This window comes from Phoca vitulina, unplaced genomic scaffold (genome assembly GCF_004348235.1).
Source record: "Phoca vitulina isolate PV1807 unplaced genomic scaffold, GSC_HSeal_1.0 scaffold1, whole genome shotgun sequence".
Lineage (NCBI taxonomy): Eukaryota > Metazoa > Chordata > Mammalia > Carnivora > Phocidae > Phoca > Phoca vitulina.
The window spans coordinates 65,618,358-65,638,904 of NW_022589704.1; the positions used below are offsets into that span (position 1 = coordinate 65,618,358).

General features: G+C 34.7%; 1 protein-coding gene across 6 annotated transcripts in view; it reads left to right on the forward strand.

The window, feature by feature from the left end:
• The window catches only part of SCN3A (sodium voltage-gated channel alpha subunit 3), a 115,662-nt gene that overhangs the window by 45,788 nt on the left and 49,327 nt on the right, over window positions 1–20,547 (forward strand). For all 6 annotated transcript variants that reach the window (XM_032409178.1, XM_032409193.1, XM_032409199.1 and 3 more), the window contains 7 exons: window positions 3,101–3,229; window positions 3,894–3,985; window positions 4,825–5,097; window positions 5,300–5,363; window positions 11,075–11,216; window positions 12,323–12,529; window positions 19,979–20,269. In XM_032409178.1, coding sequence (XP_032265069.1) covers window positions 3,101–3,229; window positions 3,894–3,985; window positions 4,825–5,097; window positions 5,300–5,363; window positions 11,075–11,216; window positions 12,323–12,529; window positions 19,979–20,269 — 1,198 coding nt within the window. The remainder of the gene's footprint in view (window positions 1–3,100; window positions 3,230–3,893; window positions 3,986–4,824; window positions 5,098–5,299; window positions 5,364–11,074; window positions 11,217–12,322; window positions 12,530–19,978; window positions 20,270–20,547) is intronic.

Sequence of the window (20,547 nt, forward strand, 5' to 3'; positions counted from 1 at the left end):
CTTGGGCATGTTAAACTAGCTCCTGCTTCCACTAAAAAAGGCTCTTATATGTCAATTCTCTTCATTATCACTAAGGTCTTCCTTTAACGCTAACAATGTTTTATTTAAGCGTGAGGAAAAAGATGCCACTAATTGATTCAAAACATTAATGTTCTGGGGAAATTTTTGCATTAAGTAACATAATTTCTGCATTATAACAACACTATTCCTTAAGTTATCAGTCACATATGAGGTTATTCATGACAAAGAAACATTATTTAGTGAAACAGAAGGTGTTTAAGTTATGTAAGCTATTTATGTAGTGTATAATACAATGATAAGGTTTACTGAAAAAAAAAGTTTCTAGTATGTTCTTTTTGTCATATTTTTTAAAAGTAATATCCAATAGGAGATAAGTTATGACAAATATTGCCACTTCTATTTCTGTTTTTATAGGCTTCTATGAGGATTTAATGCACTATCCTAAGCCATCATTTGTCAGTTTAACACATTAAAGATTTTTTTTTTATAGTAGCTGGGAAATGCTCCTTAGAAATCATTTTAGTAGAGAATCTAGTTCTTATGTTGAGGCAAGCAATTTAACAGAATTCTTAGTTATCATTTATGATTTGTGGATTAACAAATGGACATATAAAACCATTCTATATTTACTCTTCCTAGAAGAAATTACTGCAGCATTTAACCATATACAAATATCATTTGTATAACACTATTAAAAGATAGGTAAAGAGGACGTTTGCATATTATTACTTGAATATGCAGGTCTCTCTCCTTTCTTAGAGATAGAGAGAGAGAGAGAGTTGGGGGGGTGGGCAAAGAAGAGAGAATCTTAAGCAGGCTCCACATCCAGCACAGAGCCCAACGTGGGGCTTAATCTCACGATACTGAGATCATGGCCTGAGCCGAAATCAAGAGTTGGATGCTTAACTGAGCCACCCAGGCCCCCCCAGCAGGTCTCTCTTTTTAAAGTCATTTTTAGAGATAACTACATCCATTATGAAAATGTTCTTACCCCTACAAAAGGTTTTTGACTTCATTCAGTGGGAAAACTTTGCACAGGTTTCCCGATCATTTATCAGGATCATTTATCACTTGACAGCAAAGTGGCAGGAAAACAAGCAAAATTAGTGGTTACAGCCAACAACCCAAACCAAATAAACAAGAGTGCAAAGAAAAAAGAATTCAGTTCTGACATGAAAACAGGTCATTGATAGCATAAACGGTCTTGGTACAAAGAGGTGATATGCACAGAATAGGCTGAGGACCATATGGTATAGTGAGGGTCATATTATGAAAGGCAGGCAGATCTATAGACATCATAATCACAGGAAAAAAAACCTGGGTGACATGGACAGAATCAAAAGTATGATTAGGGGCCTAGTGGGGCAGAGCTAAGAAAGATCAAGTTCCCCTTGATTCTCACTTACCTGTTCAATCTAGTTTGCTAATAGGCACTTCTGAACACCTGTCCTGGGCAAAGCTCTGTCTCACATGTTAAGCTCCAGGACACTCTTCCTTGGATAGCTATCAACAAAAACAGGGATAGGAGTAGGGACTTTAATCTTAGATAACTCAGAATTGCCTAAGCATAGACCATAGGGAATTAACCATTAATGTGATAAATAAAACGTACATTGAGCTGTCTCTTACGGCTTTTCTCAAGGTAGTTAGCTCCGAACAGAAATGTCATGGTGATTATGTGTAATGTGCAAACGTCCACACTAAAACACAAGTAAATATAAGCTTGGCATTGTAAATTATATCTTTTCCTAAAGAGGTCAGCTACTTCATAATAAGTAAAGATAGCAATTATATTTCTCAAAAAATCAACTGAATTATTTTAAAAAGGTGGAGGAATGTTCTTAGGAAAACTTCACTTGATCTTAGCCAAAAGGCCGAGAACTTGATGTGAAGATTGCTGCATAGATTTTCTTATTTCTTTGTTCCCTCATATGAAAGAAATTTCTGCAGAAAACAATGCAGAAATAACTCTCCTAACTTTATTCACATACAAAATACTAGTAGGTGGGAAATATAATTAATTTTAATACGAGTAAATCAAATCTTTGTGGCCTGGGTGAAATAATCTGAAGGATAATCTTAAATTGCACTTTTTAAAAGAACACAATGTTGAAAAACAAGTACTCTTTCTCAACTATTTTTGGAAGAAACAGAAATAATATTGTCAAGACTCAAAGGAGAGAGGGCTAGAAATGCACTAGATATCAAAAAGTAAATGGAAAAGCTTTTCACCATTTTGGAGGTTGAAACTTGAATGTAAGCATGTTTAAATGATTTGGCTCAATTGTACAGAAATGGTAGCTGATGCAGGTAAGAATCAGAAATTTGGTTTCGCTCTGAGTTTTGGTAATTGTGTGAATGCACACACATAAAATACTAATAAATTATAATTTTTTGTGTGTAGATATATATGAGATAAGCAGTTTTAAAACTCTATGCCTGACTCTTAAAGATAAAAAGGGGAAGCATATTTTCTAGATTACACATGGGAAATATTCCTAAAAATAATTCTAATCATTAATAAATTTGAATGAAATATTTTATTATAAATAAATAAATCCAAGAAATTTTACCTCTAGAGCTATATTGTCTAATAAGGGAGACACTAGCCACATGTGAAACCTGAAATTTGGTTAGTCTTAGTTGTTGAAATAATATTTTTGATACATTGGTTTAAATAAAATATAATGTGAAAATTAAATTAACTTGTTTTTCATTTTTTATTTGGCTACTGAAAATTTGAAAACTGCATATTTAGCTTGGATTATATTTTAATCAAACAGTGTTGCTCTAGAGGGTCAAGCTTGATCATTATCCATAAAACACATGAAACTATTACTCTAAAGTCTAAATAGTTAAACAAGATCAGATTCTTTGGGGAAGATACTATCTTTTCAGTTTAACCCTTTATTTAGGCTTATAAGATTAATTAGACTAGTCAAGTCTTTGTAAATGGAAATATGAAATAAGATTTTAGCAAATTAAAAAACCACAGAAGGATAAGATTTGCCATATATGAAACTATGTATATTAACAGCTCAAACGAAAATGTTAATTTTTATTTGGATGCTTTTCCTAGGTACACATTCACTGGAATCTACACCTTTGAGTCACTTATAAAAATCTTGGCAAGAGGGTTTTGCTTAGAAGATTTTACATTCCTTCGTGATCCATGGAACTGGCTGGATTTCAGTGTCATTGTGATGGCGTGAGTATTTTTGAAAAGTTGTTAAGCTCAAAGGAATGAAAATAGTTGTAGCACAAACCAGGTGGTTGTGACATATTTTAAATGCAGAGTTTGCTTATTAGCCAAATTAACCATATGCCTCATATATTTTGAGAATACACATTAGAATACATATAGTAAGGTAAATCTATCTGGTAAGTGAGCGCTAAACCATTACTCTCATGTCATATAGCCTTCCATTTCATCAAAATGAAGTTATTCATTGAGCATAATACCTCCAACTGTACTTTGATTTCTTACAAACTTGTTCATATTAGTGAAAATTACATTGAAATAAGGCAACAAAATTTTATTCCTTAAAAGCAGTTTTCAACATATGGCATCCTGAGGTCTGTAGCAATTCCATTTGTTAAACTCAAGGGGCTCTATACGCCAAACCCAACTTTCATTCTTTATTTAGTATAAACTTTGCCAAAACTATCAGTAACTCTGATTTAATTCTACAGGTATGTAACAGAATTTGTAAGCCTAGGCAATGTTTCAGCCCTTCGAATTTTCAGAGTCTTGAGAGCTCTGAAAACTATTTCTGTAATTCCAGGTAAGAAACTGGTGTAAGATGATAGGCTCCTTGTATCTCCAACTTTTCTTGTGTATTATTGTGTTGTGTGTGAACTCCCTATTACAGATACGTGACAGAGTTTGTGGACCTGGGCAATGTCTCAGCGCTGAGAACATTCAGAGTTCTCCGAGCACTGAAAACAATTTCAGTCATTCCAGGTGAGAGCTAGGTTAAACACTGGGGCTGAATTTAAATACACTGTAATAATATTTAGGTTGAAATCACACTTAGGTCATTAGACTTGTTGTTTATTATTCTTGTTTGTCAACTTCAAGAATGCCAAATGATGTTTCAAAGCAGTTCAGTTCCTAAAAGTTTAGAAATTACATGCTTATTTATAAAGTCAGCCTTTGAGTTTAACAGAGAATTGCATGAGTTGTCTATAAAAATACTAGTTTTGTGCACGTGTGCACTCTCTCTCTCATGCTTTCTCTCTCTTTTTGCATTTATGATATAAAGTCTTCTCTTTTACAATCTGGAAAAAGCTTTACTACCATGCCTTTACTAACTTACTTGGGTTTCCCATTCACTGCAGATCTATTATGAAAATAGATCTCCTTTTATAAAGGAGAAAAGATTATTCTTGAACAGCATGGCATAGGATATTTAATATTTTTAAAATTCTTTTCTCCTCTGAATTATTGCTACTTAGAGGCTGGTGTAAAGAATGGGTTGGAGGGAGATGCCTCAAGGAACACAATCTGAAATGAAAAATAACTGCAAGTTCTTCTTTAGATGTTCATGACAACACATAAAACCACACACAAAAAAAGCTTCCTGCCTAGATATTTACACTTTCATTTTAAACCTCCAGAAAGCATACTATTCATAAATAAAATCTGCTTTTCATCCATTTCCCAAACCATCTGGCTATCCATAAAGCTTTGTGTCTAAATAGCCAGGCAACCATTTATGGGAAAAGAGAATGTGTGTGACTAAGAAGACATTACGGATTATGACACTCTTCCTTGGATGACCTATTGCTGTCTCTCCTCAGGTTTAAAGACCATTGTAGGGGCCCTAATCCAGTCCGTGAAGAAGCTTTCTGATGTCATGATCTTGACTGTGTTCTGTCTGAGCGTGTTTGCTCTAATTGGTCTGCAGCTGTTCATGGGCAACCTGCGGAATAAATGCTTGCAATGGCCCCCAAGCGATTCTGCTTTTGAAACCAACACCACATCCTACTTTAATGGCACAATGGATTCAAATGGGATATTTGTTAATGTAACAATGAGTACATTTAACTGGAAGGATTATATTGAAGATGACAGTAAGAAATATTGCTACATTGTTAACCTTAGTGTTGCTGAATTTTCAACTATAAATAGTTGAGGCTGTGGGCTTGAAACCATTTTTGTAAATATACCTCATTGTGTCCACTTTGGAAATAACTGAGACAGTCAAACTCTCATTTATTCCCAATGTCAGTAGGATAGATATGAAATGAAATAGTTTATTCTTTATATTAACAGGTCACTTTTATGTTTTGGATGGACAAAAGGACCCTCTACTCTGTGGAAATGGCTCAGATGCAGGGTAAGAAACACAATTTTAAAAAATCTAGAACAGTTTGGGAAAAAGCAGATAGGAAAAAAATACAAGGGTATTCTTACATGTATATAATAGTGATGCTACCTACCTAGTAAGTACCTTCTCTGTGTTAGAGGACTGTTATCACTTCTAAACTCATGGTCATTAAAATCACCCCTCTGGGTGAAGACCTTTTCTCCAGAATTCCATAGTTAAGATATACCTGATTATAACCCCCAAGCGTGAAGACCCATAGTCTGTCTTTTTTGTAAACCCATCAGAGCTGTTTAATAAATACAGGGAACATTTTGATTGACGGGGGTATGTGTTGATGTGATAAGTTTTGCTGTGGCTGGAAAAGATCCAGAATATAACATGATCTTCAGCAGTTGGGAAACTGCTTTGAGAGAGTTAGGTATTCTTGAAATAACGTGAAAACCCAGTGTGCAAAAGAGTCAAGGGACAGATATATGTCAAAGGCATGTCTAGGTCTACATGCCTAATACTTCTTTTTGGTCACATTCTACAATAAGAGACACTTTAGTATCTTAGTCATCCTGCTGGTCACTCATACTTAACATATTTTCCCAAGAGTATTTTAAATTAATTTTAGGTCAGGGTGTAGAGTAATTTTTTAGAAGCCAAGGATGGCAACAGTTAGTGACTCTTAAACCACAGAATTTACACAGAAGTATTTTGAGTCATCCTAGAAAATGGGAAATTCATGTGGCCATAAAAATCTAGTATTATTGAAAATGTGTAACAGTCTGGATATGGTGTTTGGGGTATTATTTTCCTGATATTTTTCCTAACCTTTGTTAGGAGAATGTAGTGAATAAGAGCATGAATTCTAGAGTTCATATGTATCTGGATTCAAACCCTAACTCCACCATTTACAAACTCTGACTTTGGAAAAGTGTTCTAAGCTCTCTGTATCTGATTTTATTTATTTCTAAAATGTGGAGAGTAATATTGTCTCTTAGGGTTGTTTTAGTGATTAATTACTTAATACACATAAAGCCCTTGATTTAGCACCTGGTCCATCATAAGTGTTTATTGCATTTTAGGTATTATTTTTATTATTATGATTAATGTAAAGGCCTAGATAAAATTTTGGATAAGGCTGGATGATGAATACTTTATCACTATTAAACCATAAGAATCACTTCTCTTTATTGAGTACTTAGTATGGGTTAGGTGATTTACATGGTAAAATTGATGGCCACTCTTGTTAAATATCAAATAAAATTCTAAAGAAACTACCTAACTTCAAGACTTCCTAAGAGAATACAGTAATGAAGACAGTATGGTACTGGGGAAGGAATAGATAAATAGTATCAATGAAACAGAACAGACACCCCCCCCCAAAAAAATAGACCTACACAAATGTAATCAACTAATTTTTGACAGAGGCAAATTCAATTCAATGGCGACAGGAAAGTTTTTGAACAAATCGGGCTGAGCAATTGGAAATCCATATGCAAAGAAATGAACCTAGATACAGATCTCACGCCTTACACAAGAACTAACTCAAAATCGTGGCTGGGTGATAGACATTGGGGAGGGTATGTGCCATGGTGAGCGCTGTGAATTGTGTAAGACTGCTGAATCACAGACCTGTACCTCTGAAACAAATAATACATTATATGTTTAAAAAAAAAGAAGAAGAAGAAGAAGATAGCAGGAGGGGAAGAACGAAGGGGGGGAAATCGGAGGGGGAGACGAACCATGAGAGACTATGGACTCTGAGAAACAAACTGAGGGTTCTAGAGGGGAGGGGGGTGGGGGATGGGTTAGCCTGGTGATGGGTATTAAGGAGGGCACGTATTGAATGGAGCACTGGGTGTTATACACAAACAACGAATCGTGGAACACTACATCAAAAACTAATGATGTAATGTACGGTGATTAACATAACATAATAAAAATAAATAAATAAATAAATAAAAACCACCAGAAAAAAAAAATCAACCATAGACCTAAATGTAAAATACAAAACCATAAAACTTCTTTAAGAAAGCAGAGAATATAATTTACATGACCTCAGATTTAGTGATAAGTTTTAAACACCAATAACCCAATCCAGGAAAGAAAAAATCTTAATTAAAATTAAAAACTTCTGCTTTGCAGAGACACTATAAAGGGAATGAAAAAATAGGCTTATTTTTTAGGCTTAATTGGGAGAAAATGTTTGCAAAATATTTATCTGAAAAGGAGACTTGTAACCAAACTACACAAAGCACTCTTAAAACTCAACAAAAAGAAAACAAATAGCTCAATTTAAAAATAGGCAAAAATCTGGACACCCTACAAAAGAATATATACAGATGGCTAATAAGGATATATAAAGATGCTAAACATCATTTGTCATTAGGGAATTGAAAATTAAAACAGCAATGAGTTACTACTATATACCTATTAGAATGGCTAAAATCCAAAAAAACTGGTAATACCAACTGCTGGTGAGGATGCAGAACAACAGGAATTCTCATTCATTGCTGGAGGGAATGCAAAATAGTGCAACAATTTTGTAAGACAATTTGGCAGTTTCTTACAAAATAAACACAGTCTAACCATATGATCGAGCAATTTCCCTACTAGATATTTGGCCAATTAACTTGAACATGCATGTGAGTATTTATAACAGTTGTATTCATAATCACAAGAAACTGGAAACAACCAAGATGTCCCACAAAAGGTGAATGGATAACTGTGATGTATTCATCCAGTGAATGGATATTATTCAGTGATAAAAAGAAAATGAGGGACACATGGGTGGCTCAGTTGGTTAAGCATCTGCCTTCGGCTCAGGTCATGATCCCGGGGTCCTGGGATCAAGTCCCACATTGGGCTCCCTGCTCGGCAGGGAGCCTGCTTCTCCCTCTGCCTGCCACTCCCCATGCTTGTGCTCTCTTTCTCTGACAAATAAATAAATAAAATCTTTTTTAAAAAAAGAAAGAAAATGAGCTATCAAGCACAAAAAGACATTGATGAACCTTAAATACATATTAATACATGAAAAGAAGCCCATCTGAAAAACCTATATTTGTCTGATTCGAATTACATGACATTCTGAAAAAGATAAACAATAGAAATGATAAAAAAAAAAATCGGTGTTTTTCAAGGGTTCAAGGTAGGGGGTTGACTGGGTGACGCATGGGGGATTCTTTAGAGTGGAAAATCTTCTGTATGATTCTGTAATGGTGAGCATTAAGCATTTGTCAAAACTCATAGAACTTAACAGCACAAAGAGTTAAGTGTATGCAAATAAAAAGAAGCATTTGTATGGTTGGGGTATCCCCGGCTGAAAAACAGAATGTAACAAAGGGATACAAATATATTTATAATGTATAAAATAACCTCACTGAAAGAGTAGGAGAATAAGTGTTGATCTAAACAACTTTGGAAGTGGAGTGTGTAAGGCAAAGGCAAAAAAAAAAAAACAAAAAACTGTACTCTAGTTGATAAAGTTGTTTCCCATGCTAGTATGGATTAGCAATCCTGAAACAACTATCCATGTATACTAGTATTGAACAATTAAGCATATAGATAGTAGATGATAGAAGCCAGCCACTTTTGGAATGAGAAGTTATAGATACGCAAAGGTAGGAGTCTAGAATGATATCATGAGGTGATGAAATAGGGTTGGAGACAGTATGACCTCCTGTTTAGCTTAATAGAGGAACAGATGTTTACATATACATATACACATATGTGTTATTAGAAGCCAGATCTGGGTGCTATGTTTATTGCTAAGGCAGTGTCATTGCTTCTAGGTCCTCAGTCGACAAAGCAAGGAGATATATATGTATACACACACACACACACACACAAACACACACACACTTGTCCTGGGTTCTAATACTGTTCTCCAGTAAAAGAACAAGGACTTCTTGGAGAAATCGCCGATTCTAGAGCAGGAAATATAAAAGATGAGTCTGAAGCATCTTGTAGTGCCACAAAGTAAGAAAGTGCTAAAAAACAAACAAAAACAGAACACACAGAACCATAGGGTTACATCAAAGAGATACAGGAGTCAATGGAAAAGCTCCCAATGGCTAAAACTGGAACAATTTAAGCAACAAAATAAATAAAACAATTAAATTAGAATTCAAAGTATGAAATGAATATCATGAGTACCTACTCATATAAAGAAATAATTGAAAAGGAAATAGATAAATAAATAAATGAGATCTAACAGACAAATCCCCCATGCAAAAGAATTCCAAATAATCTCTGTAAATGCTCTACTCTTAAGAAGGTGGATCCTAATGTGTGGGCTGCACATAGTGACTTTTATCCAAAGAATGCAGTATGGGAAAAAAAAAAAAAGAAAGAGTAAATGTACAGTGGAGAAACTTGACAAACATTACCTCCAATCAGGTGACAAAAGTTAGTGTCAACAGTGATAAGTCATATTGATCATATGTACCCTTGATATGATGTGACAATAATGGTATTTTACCTCCCCAAAAATCCATCCCCAATCTAATCATGAGAAAAATGTCAGACAAATTCCAATTGAAAGACATTCTTCAAAATACCTGAAAGTATTCCTAAAACTATCAAGATAATCAAAAACAAGGAAAGTCTAAGAAACTTTATCAGGAGGATCCTAAAGTGACATGGTGACTAAATGTAATATAGTATCCTGAATGGGATCCTGAAACATAAAAAGGATATTAGGAGTTGCTGGAGTGGTAGGAGGGATGGGGTGGCTGGGTGATAGATACTGGGGAGGGTATGTGCTATGGTGAGAGCTGTGAATTGTGTAAGACTGTTGAATCACAGACCTGTACCTCTGAAACAAATAATACATTATATGTTAAAGAAAAGAAGAAGATAGTAGGAAGGGAAAAATGAACAGGGGGAATTGGAGGGGGAAACGAACCATGAGAGACTACAGACTGAGAAACAAAGGGTTCTAGAGGGGAGGGGGGTGGGGGAATGGGTTAGCCTGGTGATGGGTATTAAAGAGGGCACGTACTGAATGGAGCACTGGGTGTTATAGGCAAACAATGAATCATGGAAAACTACATCAAAAACTAATGATGTAATGTATGGTGATTAACATAGCATGATAAAATTAAAAAAAAAAGAACAATTGAAGAACATGAAAAAAAAGGATATTAGGGAAAAACTGAGGAAATCTGAATGAAGTATGGACTTTGGTTAATAATAATGTATCAATATTGATTGAAATGTACCATACTAACATATTAACAATAGAGGAAAGTGAGCATGGAAACAGGGCATTTATTCTGGGCCCTCTTTGTAATTTTTCTGTAAATCTCAAATATTCTAAAATATAAGCTTTATTTTATAAAGTTCTACAGAAGCGCCTACTGAAGTAGCTCATTAAGTGGTTCCCTACCCTTTGTTTTCTGGCCTTTCATTTTTAATTATTGATTCTTGCCACTTTGTAAAGAGCAAGACACTGATGAAGTCAGAGGCAAAAGTGTGTGGTTGCTGCCTCTTTGCCATTCTAAATGTCTGCAAATCTGACTCCTTGCATCCCAGTTTTCTATTGGCTTTCCTAATAAATTTCATCTAATAACAGTATCACTGTAAGCAATTACCTAAAGTGCTCTGGAAATGAAGGCAAGAAAATCCATCATAGACAACAACCCTGGGTTTTGAGAATTCCTAGAAATCAACATCAATTGAAATGGCAACAATTGCCAACCTGACGCTAGCACCATTTCTCTCTCTTATAGCCAGTGTCCAGAAGGATACATCTGTGTGAAGGCTGGCCGAAACCCCAACTATGGATACACAAGCTTTGATACCTTTAGTTGGGCTTTCTTGTCTCTATTTCGACTCATGACTCAAGACTACTGGGAGAACCTTTACCAGCTGGTAAGTGTCTTAATCCATTAGGGCTGCTACAACAATATACCACAGCCCGGATAACTTATAAATTACAGAAGTGGATGGCTTATAGTTCTGGAGACTGGGAAGTTTAAGATCAAGATGCCAGCACGGCTTCATCCTGGCAAAAGCCCCTTATTGGTTCATAAGCTGACATTTTCTTGCTGTGTCATCATCTGCATAGAAGGGGCTAGGGATCTCTCTGGAGGTGCTTTTTATAAGGCATTAATCCCATTCCTGACAGCTCCACCTTCACCATCTAATCACCTCCCAAAGGCCCCATCTTCTAATACTATCACATTGGGCACTAGATTTTCAACTGAGGAATTCTGGGGAGACACAAGCATTCAGGTTCAAATTAACATGTGTGAGATTTAATTTTATGAACATAAATGAACTGACAAGTATCAATACTTGTTAGTAAGACTCTAGAATACAGAGGAGGGTCCAGTACAAAGCAAATATGCCTAGAATCCCAATTGTTCATTCAGTCAGTATATGTACAGTAAAAACTTCTTATATGAAGGACATTCTGCTAGGAACTATGGAAGATGGAAAGAATCTTCATGGCTTTGAGTTCATAATCTAATTGTAGATATAAAAAGAACATGTGAAAATATTTAAAAATCAATTACATAAAAAATTTCAAGTTAAACCCATGGTTAATTGGGGCTAGAAAAGGAGGAAAGAAAGACGTTATCTTTAGATGGTGTAGTATAGGCCGCCATGGAAGTAGAACTCCATTGAAAGGAATTAAAGGTAGTGTTCTTATTTGTTAATAGTGCCCCCCATTATGGACTCTAAGATTTTCGTAGGGTTTCGTATATATATCCAATATATACTAATTTGAAATGTGTGTTTGTATCAAATGACACTACAGTCAAGGCTCAGATTAATTTAAATGTTATTTGTGTGTGTGTGCACACGTATGCATGCACTTACACATGTGTTCATTTTAACAGCAAACAAATCTTGGTCAAAATACACTGGATGCTAAAAAGTATTCATCTCCTCACTACCTGATTATGGAAATCAAATCTTTATTTGGGGACATTATATAAAATACTGATGAAATTATCCTTTGTTTCCCCTAGACATTACGTGCTGCTGGAAAAACATACATGATATTTTTTGTCCTGGTGATTTTCTTGGGATCTTTCTATTTGGTGAATTTGATCCTGGCTGTGGTGGCCATGGCCTATGAGGAACAGAATCAGGCCACCTTGGAAGAGGCAGAACAGAAAGAGGCTGAATTTCAGCAAATGCTGGAACAGCTTAAAAAGCAACAGGAAGAAGCTCAGGTACTGAGTGATAATAAGCAAAGTTTTATTATTATTGTTACTGTTATTATTATTGTAAGTTTTAAGTAGGAATATTGTTGTAGCATAGAGGTCAAACCAGCTTTTCGTTTGGTATACAGGCATTATCATTAGAAATAAGAGAAAGCTATTCAAACCCAAAATTATTTCTGAAGTTGAGATCAAAGGAACTTTTTGACATTATATATAAACAAATTATTTTGGGGTAGAAAACACATTCAAGATAAGGTAAACTATGAAAGTGTCTCATGAAACCTGAGGGGAGAATCTGACATTCAGTTTAATGTGAAAAGATGCATAACTGATATTTCCAACTATTCATGTTTCGCCCCTAATTATAACATTTAAGGTTTTATTCTGAAGTTAATTGATCTCAAATGTTAACAAGAAAACTTTATGTATACCTACTCTTAACCATTCTTTGGGGTTTCTGTAGCATAAAAGGTGTCTGCTACAGCCCCTATCGGGATATCAGGAAAGCATCTGCATTAGATGACAACTTTAAATTCTCATTAATATTGAAAGGCTATTTGAGCTCAGGGAATAGTGAATGGGGCATTCAAGTCTTGAGGGAAGAGACAGAACAGTATTTGCTTAAAAGGAAAAAAAAACCACATAAATTGAAGGTGAAAATCATGGGAAGACAGTAAAATCTGACTCATGGTAGTAAGAGTTCCTCTACATCTTTATCTGTACTCGGTATGGTCAGTCTTATTAGCCATTCTACTAAGTACCTCATTGTTTTATTCTGCATTTTCTTAATGACTAATGATGTTGAGCATATTTTCATGTTATTTTCTATCTGTGTAGCTTCTATTGTGAAGTGGATGTTTAAATCTTTTGCCCATTTTGTTTTCTTGAGTTTCGAGTAGTCTTTATATATCCTGGTCCTTTAGTCCTTAATGATATATATGCTTTGCAGATATTTTCTCCTAATCTGTAACTTGTCGTTTCATTCTCCTAATAGTATTTTTGGATAAAAATTAAATTTGGATGAAGTATACTTTATCAGGTTTTGTTTGTTTGTTTGGTCATGCTTTTGGTGTTGTATCTATTTTTGCCAAATCAACATCATAAAGATTTCCTATTTTTATTCCTAAAAGCTTTATAGTTTCATGTTTTATATTTAGGTCAATGACCCATCTTCAGTTAATTTTTGTGTAAGGTGTAATTTATATGTTGAGATTTTTTTTTTGCATATGGATATCAAATTACTACATTACCATTTGTTTTTGTTATTGTTTTTCTTTTTTTAATTTAAATTCAATTAATTAACATATAATGTATTATTGGTTTCAGAGGTACAGGTCAATTATTCATCAGTCTTATATAATACCCAGTGCTCATTACATCACATGCCCTCCTTAATGTCTATCACCCAGTTACCCCATCTGTCTACCCCCTTCCCCTCCAGCAACCTTCAGTTTGTTTCCTATGATTAAGAGCCTCTTATGGTTTGTCTCCCTCTCTGATTTCATCTTGTTTTATTTTTTCCTCTCTTCCCCTATGATCCTCTTTTTTGTTTCTTAAGTTCCACATATCAGTGAGATTATAGGATAATTGTCTTTCTCTGACTGGCTTTTTTCGCTTAGCATAATATCCTCTAGTTCCACCCACTTGCAAATGACAAGATTTCTTTTTTTTCTTTTATTCATGGGTGCAGGTGCCCCTTCAGATCACTACATTTATATCTTTAGGGTAAATACCTAGTAATGCAATTGCTGGGTCGTAGGGTAGCTCTATTTTCAACTTTTTGAGGAACCTCCATACTGTTTTCCAGAGTGGCTGCCCCAGCTTGCATTCCCACCAACAGTGGAGGAGGGTTCCCCTTTCTCTGCATCCTCGCCAACATCTGTCATTTCCTGACTTGTTAGTTTTAGCCGTTCTGACTGGGGCAGCACCATTTGTTGAACAAAATATTCTTTCTCCACTAAATTGCCTTTGAACCTTGTCAAAAATCAGTTGTCCAGATGTGAATGGGATTTGTTTATTCTGTTCTGTTCAATTGATTTGTTTCTCTTTACAGCAATACACATTCTCTTTATTTCTGTAGCTGTTTAATAAATCTTGAAATCAGATAGTTATAGCTCTCCAATTTTTTTTTTCCAAAGCTGTTCTAACCATTCTAAGTCCTTTCCAGCTTCATAGGACTTTTAGAATTACCTTGTCAATTTCCGTTCCATTAGTTTCTGTTGCTATGTCTTCAAGTTTATCATCTTTTCTTCTGTAATGTCTGCTAAACTATTAATCCTATCCAGTGCATTTTTCATTTCAGTTTTTGTAGTTTTCATCTCTAAAACCTTGATCTGCATCTCTTTTATATTTCCCATGTCTCTAGCATTTTGAACATACACAATATTGTTATAGTAACTATTTAAGGTCCTTTTCTTCTAATTCTAACGTCAGATCTTGATCAGTTTTAATTAAATTTTTTCTTCACTACTGGCCATATATTTCTGATTTTTTTTTTTTTTTTTGCATTCCTGACAATTTTCAATTGAATTCCAGACACTGTTAATTTTACCTTTTTGGGGTGCTGGATATGTTTGTATTCCTATAAAAATCCTTGATCCTTATTTGGGGACATTAGTTACATTACTTATAAACAGCTTGATACTTTTCCATCTCAAAACCTTTGAAGATTTGTTAGGTAGAACTAGCAGAGCATCTAGTCTAGGGTTAACTATTCCCTACCAATGAGTGAAGACCCTTTTGAACACTCTACCCAATGTGCCATTAATGCAGTCTTCAAAACCAGTGTTACATGTATTTTGTCTGTTTTGGTGGTTGTTTCAGGAGGGACAGCGAATCCCTGCTACTATATCTTAGCCAGGAGCAGTAGTCCAAACAGCTTTTGTACATAGTGACTTTTTGATACATAGTGTTTTTTTTTTTTTTCAGATGGACAGTTCCAGATATTTAAAGCATTATTTGAATGACAGATTTATAGATTCAATGGGTAGAGTCAAAATTTAAGTTTTTAATAATTCTGAGTTAATTTGAAGATGCACAACATATAGCATTAAGTCCTTTTCTTTGAGGCATTTTTTGGTGAGACAGGGATTTGACAATGAACTGTTTAGCTGGTTACCCAGCCCAACCATATTCTTAGCATTTCTTAAACATGCTAGCTTTGCTATTTTCCTCTTACCATTGGGTACAGAGTAGTATCATGGCTATATTTTAGTGATTTTATAAGGAAAGCTTTAAATAAGTTTGGTGACACTTAAAAATCTCATAAAATATACCTCATGCTTGGCAGAAAGTTCTACTACATTTCAAGTACTTAAGAGTTTATTTCAGATCACTATAAATAAAACATTTGTAAGATAATGAAATATGTTATCTATTTACAGGGCAATTATTTATTTCAAAGTTTTAAATGAATATGGGAAATAATATTTGTAGATTGTACATAAATGTATTTTATAGCATTGGATTATTCTATTATCATTTATAAAAACAGACAAAGCAATGTGCTTGAAAATACTATATAGATACATAGTACAGGAGTAAGAGTACATTCTGAAATTCAGCCACTTTAGGGTAAAATATAGCATCAATTAAAAGAGTAGTATCTTTTAAATTTAGAAGTAAAAGTGCACAATGTCTGTTAGAAGTTTAAAGAATCTAATTATCTACATCCTAATTAGGTCAACTAAAAAATGTGCATTCTTTTCACTTAAAAGTCAGTTACTGAATTCCAGTGATCAAATCATGATTTGGCTCAGCTTTAGCTTCATATGTACAAAAATTTAAACTGATCCTAGGGTAAATGATCCCAGTGTTTTAATTTGGACTGGGATGACACAGTACCAATCCAATTTTACCTCCTTATTGAGAACACAGGTAACAATGCCCAGTAAATAGCCAGTACTAAAACAGAGGAAGGTGTTGGAAGCAGACAGAGAGGGAGACATAGTCTACCCATGAGATCATTGGTGCTCCACTGTAACTTATGTCTTGCTAACCACCTGTCACTCTTCAAAGGTACCATCTAGCCAATGACTTCATAAGGCCTAGCATCTCTTCCATTTTCATTTAGTATCTGTTGAAGGACCTCCTAAAGCTAGTCTTTGTTTAGACATGAAAAAGTAACAGTAAGCTCAGTGAACTCACAAATCAAGTGTAACTTTAAAGGATGATTGAAGACAAAACACAACCAAAAAAAAAAAAAAAATGTTTTACACTGAATCATCATAACTGTGCTTGGCATTTAATTTGTGATCTTTAAATGCCTAATGGTGCCCAAGACAGCATATCCCATAGCAGTATATACAACTCTGATAGGAAAAATTTAATAGGAAGCTTTGGGACAAAATTAGAAATACTGGCATTTAAGAGAGCCAATATAATTAGAGGTAAAATTGAAACAGGTATTATAGTTAATGTCTTGTGATTCTGAATGGGCTTTTTAAACTGGATTTATGTTTTAAAGTGAAGTGTAATTACAAGCAGTCACGCGGCTTTATTTCTTAAGGACACACAAACACAGTGAGTTATAGAGCTTACACTGAATCACACAGAAATGTTATAAGAAGAACTAGGGCACCTGGGTGGCTCAGTCGTTAAGTGTCTGCCTTCAGCTCAGGTCATGATCCCAGGGTCCTGGGATCGAGCCCCGCATCGGGCTCCCTGCTCAGCGGGAAGCCTGCTTCTCCCTCTCCCACTCCCCCTGCTTGTGTTCCCTCTCTCACTGTCTCTCTCTCTGTTGAAAAATAAATAAAATCTTTAAAAAAAAAAAAAAGAAGAAGAACTAAATGTTACTCCTTGAGTAAATATTAAGCATATATTTGTTATTTGTTACAAGAGGAATTCATCAAGGGGGTGCCTGGGTGGCTCAGTTGCCTAAGGATCTGTCTTTGGTTCAGGTCATGGTCCCACGATCCTGAGGGCTCCATATTGGGCTCCCTGCTCAGCAGGGAGTCTGCTTCTCCCTCCCCTTCTGCTGCTCCCCCTGCTTGTGCGCTTGCTCTTTCTCTCTCTCTCTGTCACATAATTTTTTTAAAAAAAGAGGAATTCATCAAGCCAGTGAAAGCAATACTCTTAGTCTAAGTAAGCAGGACATTGGTCTTGTCACAGAGATGGGTAGAAACAGGTACACAGACATAAGAGGTGACAGGAAACATCTGCCTTTGAGGGAATCGGCAAATCACTGGCAGTGGAACAATGACAGATTGAGTTGATGAGTGACACAGAAAATGTGTTGTGTCGGGAGGTTACCACTGTTGCCTTATAAATGCTTTAGTTTTGAGTTATTTGTACAGTTATCCAGAATAGGTAGGGAAATCATGTCTTATGCAAAACAAATTCCGGAAGTGATTTAAATGAACATGAGTTTCAGGATTATGGCAAAGGAATATTACCACCACTTCCTTTGTTTCTAACTACAAACAAGTCAATACATGATTAATGCTATGTGTTGCACTGTGTTACTGTGTATACAAAGTGGAAAGAATAATTAAGGGCTTTATTTGGATAAAAATAAATATATGTATATTCATTCTTTCAACAAGTGCTGTACATTATGTATCTTCTATGTATCAAGCACTAAGCAACTATATTTAACTTGCTACAAATAAGTGCCTCATTTATTCACTTTATTTTATATATATTTACATTAGCCTCATTCATCTTTACAAAAGGCCTTTAATATTTCTCATCTTCTACTACTGACATTAAAAGTGATACTAATAATCAAGAATTAAATAAAAAATCTGGTTATATGACTGTATGTAATTCCGTAAATACCCAAATTCTGAATTACTGTTCCATTTAATTGCTAGGCATTGTCTTATACTGAGTCTTAAATTGAATATAGTATTCAATATAAACAAATATCTGTTTTCCATTTTATGTACATTTTACATTGCTTAGCCCAACACATACTTAATACTATATGTAGTACTATGGTTCCCATCCCTGGGATCATGACAATCCTAGAGAATTTGTATTTATAGCACCTTTAGATTTAAAACTTTTTTTTTCTTTGTAATGTGTTGAGATGAGATTCAGAAATGGAAGCTTCTGTGGAGGATTTGCTTCTCCTCAGGAAGAAAAAAACAAAAAGCACATGTTGTCATAATCATTATAAATTTTATCTTCTTTCCTAAAATGTTTCTGTTATACAGACCATTCTGACACATAGTTTTTTACAGTATCTTGAAAATTCAAGTCTATATATGTCTTATTCTTCACCCACCCCAGTGTCTGAGACAACTGACAGAATGCCTTTTTCATCTTTATTCACCAAACACTTACTGGACACTTTTTATGTCAGGTGACATACTAGGCAATGTGTACAAATGCATTTGACAAAATTCCTATCTAGCATATATCTAGTGGAGAAAATAAAACAAAATGGGTAGATAAATTAGAGTTGTTTGTATTTAGTAATGACATATGTAAAGAATTGAACCAGTATTCTCATAATTTAATCATTTCCACTTCCATGATCATATTTAAAAACAGGAATATACTTAATGAGAACTCAGCTTTGATAGGAACTATATCACTGTTTCATATCCTCTAGTCATGGTTAGATCACTTCCAGTCTAAAAATACTATTCATTACAAAACAATTTGCCGTGCTTCACCTCAGAGCTGGTTGTTTCTTTAGTACATGCAGAAATTCAAAATGATTAAATATACTTAGTGCTGAAACATAAAAAGAAAATATTTAAAGAAGATCTTATAATCCCTTAAATGATTATTTCAGGTACTTATTGATTGATATGTTAATCATTTGTTATTATTTATAACAGATAATTTATAAACATTAAAAAATTTAAAGCTAAAATGCTATGTAAGAAATTAATCATGTTAACTCTGGAATTAACATAACCCCAGGGCTGGGAGCTATAGTACTAAGTGTAATTCAAATGAAGGAAGAGGTCAAACTAGCCAATATATTCCCACTACTTCTATCTAGTGGTAAAATAATACACACTTTAAATTCTTTGAGTTCACAAAAAGGGAAAAGAAGAAGTCTTAGACCTAGATTTAGAAGGAAAAAAATACCACTCGGTTGTTCACAATCACACGTGGGAAGAACAAGCCTGTGGATGGAATTGGAATAGTAATCAGACCAGCAACCACCACTAAGAGAACATTTGCTTTTAAAATGTAGAAGATATTTTTAAGAGAGAAATTTTCCTTGAAAATGAAGCTAATCTCAAAAGAGTTATTTTTTTTTAAAGACTCTCCAAGAGATGCGCCAAACCAGACTTTTCCTGCCTTAATGCATAGGTTAGCATATTGCTTTATACTGTTTTAAATTGTCATTATTAAGTAAACTCTCTAAGACACAATGTAATGACCAGAAGACACAATGTTTACCTATAGTTAGTAGTCTTAATGGCAACATTTGTACATAGTCAACTGTTTCCAAAATCACTTGTTGTAAACAGTGCCTGGCTTTGTCTTAAACAGGCAGTTGCAGCAGCATCAGCTGCTTCAAGAGATTTCAGTGGAATAGGTGGGTTAGGAGAGCTCCTGGAAAGTTCTTCAGAAGCATCAAAGTTAAGTTCTAAAAGCGCTAAGGAGTGGAGGAACCGAAGGAAGAAAAGAAGACAAAGGGAGCATCTTGAAGGAAACAACAAAGGAGAGGGAGACAGGTTTCCCAAATCTGAATCTGAGGACAGTGTCAAAAGAAGAAGCTTCCTTTTCTCCATGGATGGAAACAGACTGAATAGTGACAAGAAATTCTACTCCCCTCATCAGGTATGGTTTTCTATGAAGTGCTCCAGTTTGTTCTGTCATTGCTATTGCTTTGTAATTACTGTATTTTGTTTTGGTATATTTTTGTAATATCTGATATAAATGAGGAACAAGGAACTAACATTTAACATGATTATTTAATTTGCATCATAAGCTGTCTTTAAAAGAGACTTTTATTAAACCATAATAACTTTTAAGGCAATCAGCTTTAAACATACTCTATTTTGAGGCCATGTTTCTTAATTTTCTGTTTTTGGGGGGTAAGGAGGGTAAAACTTACC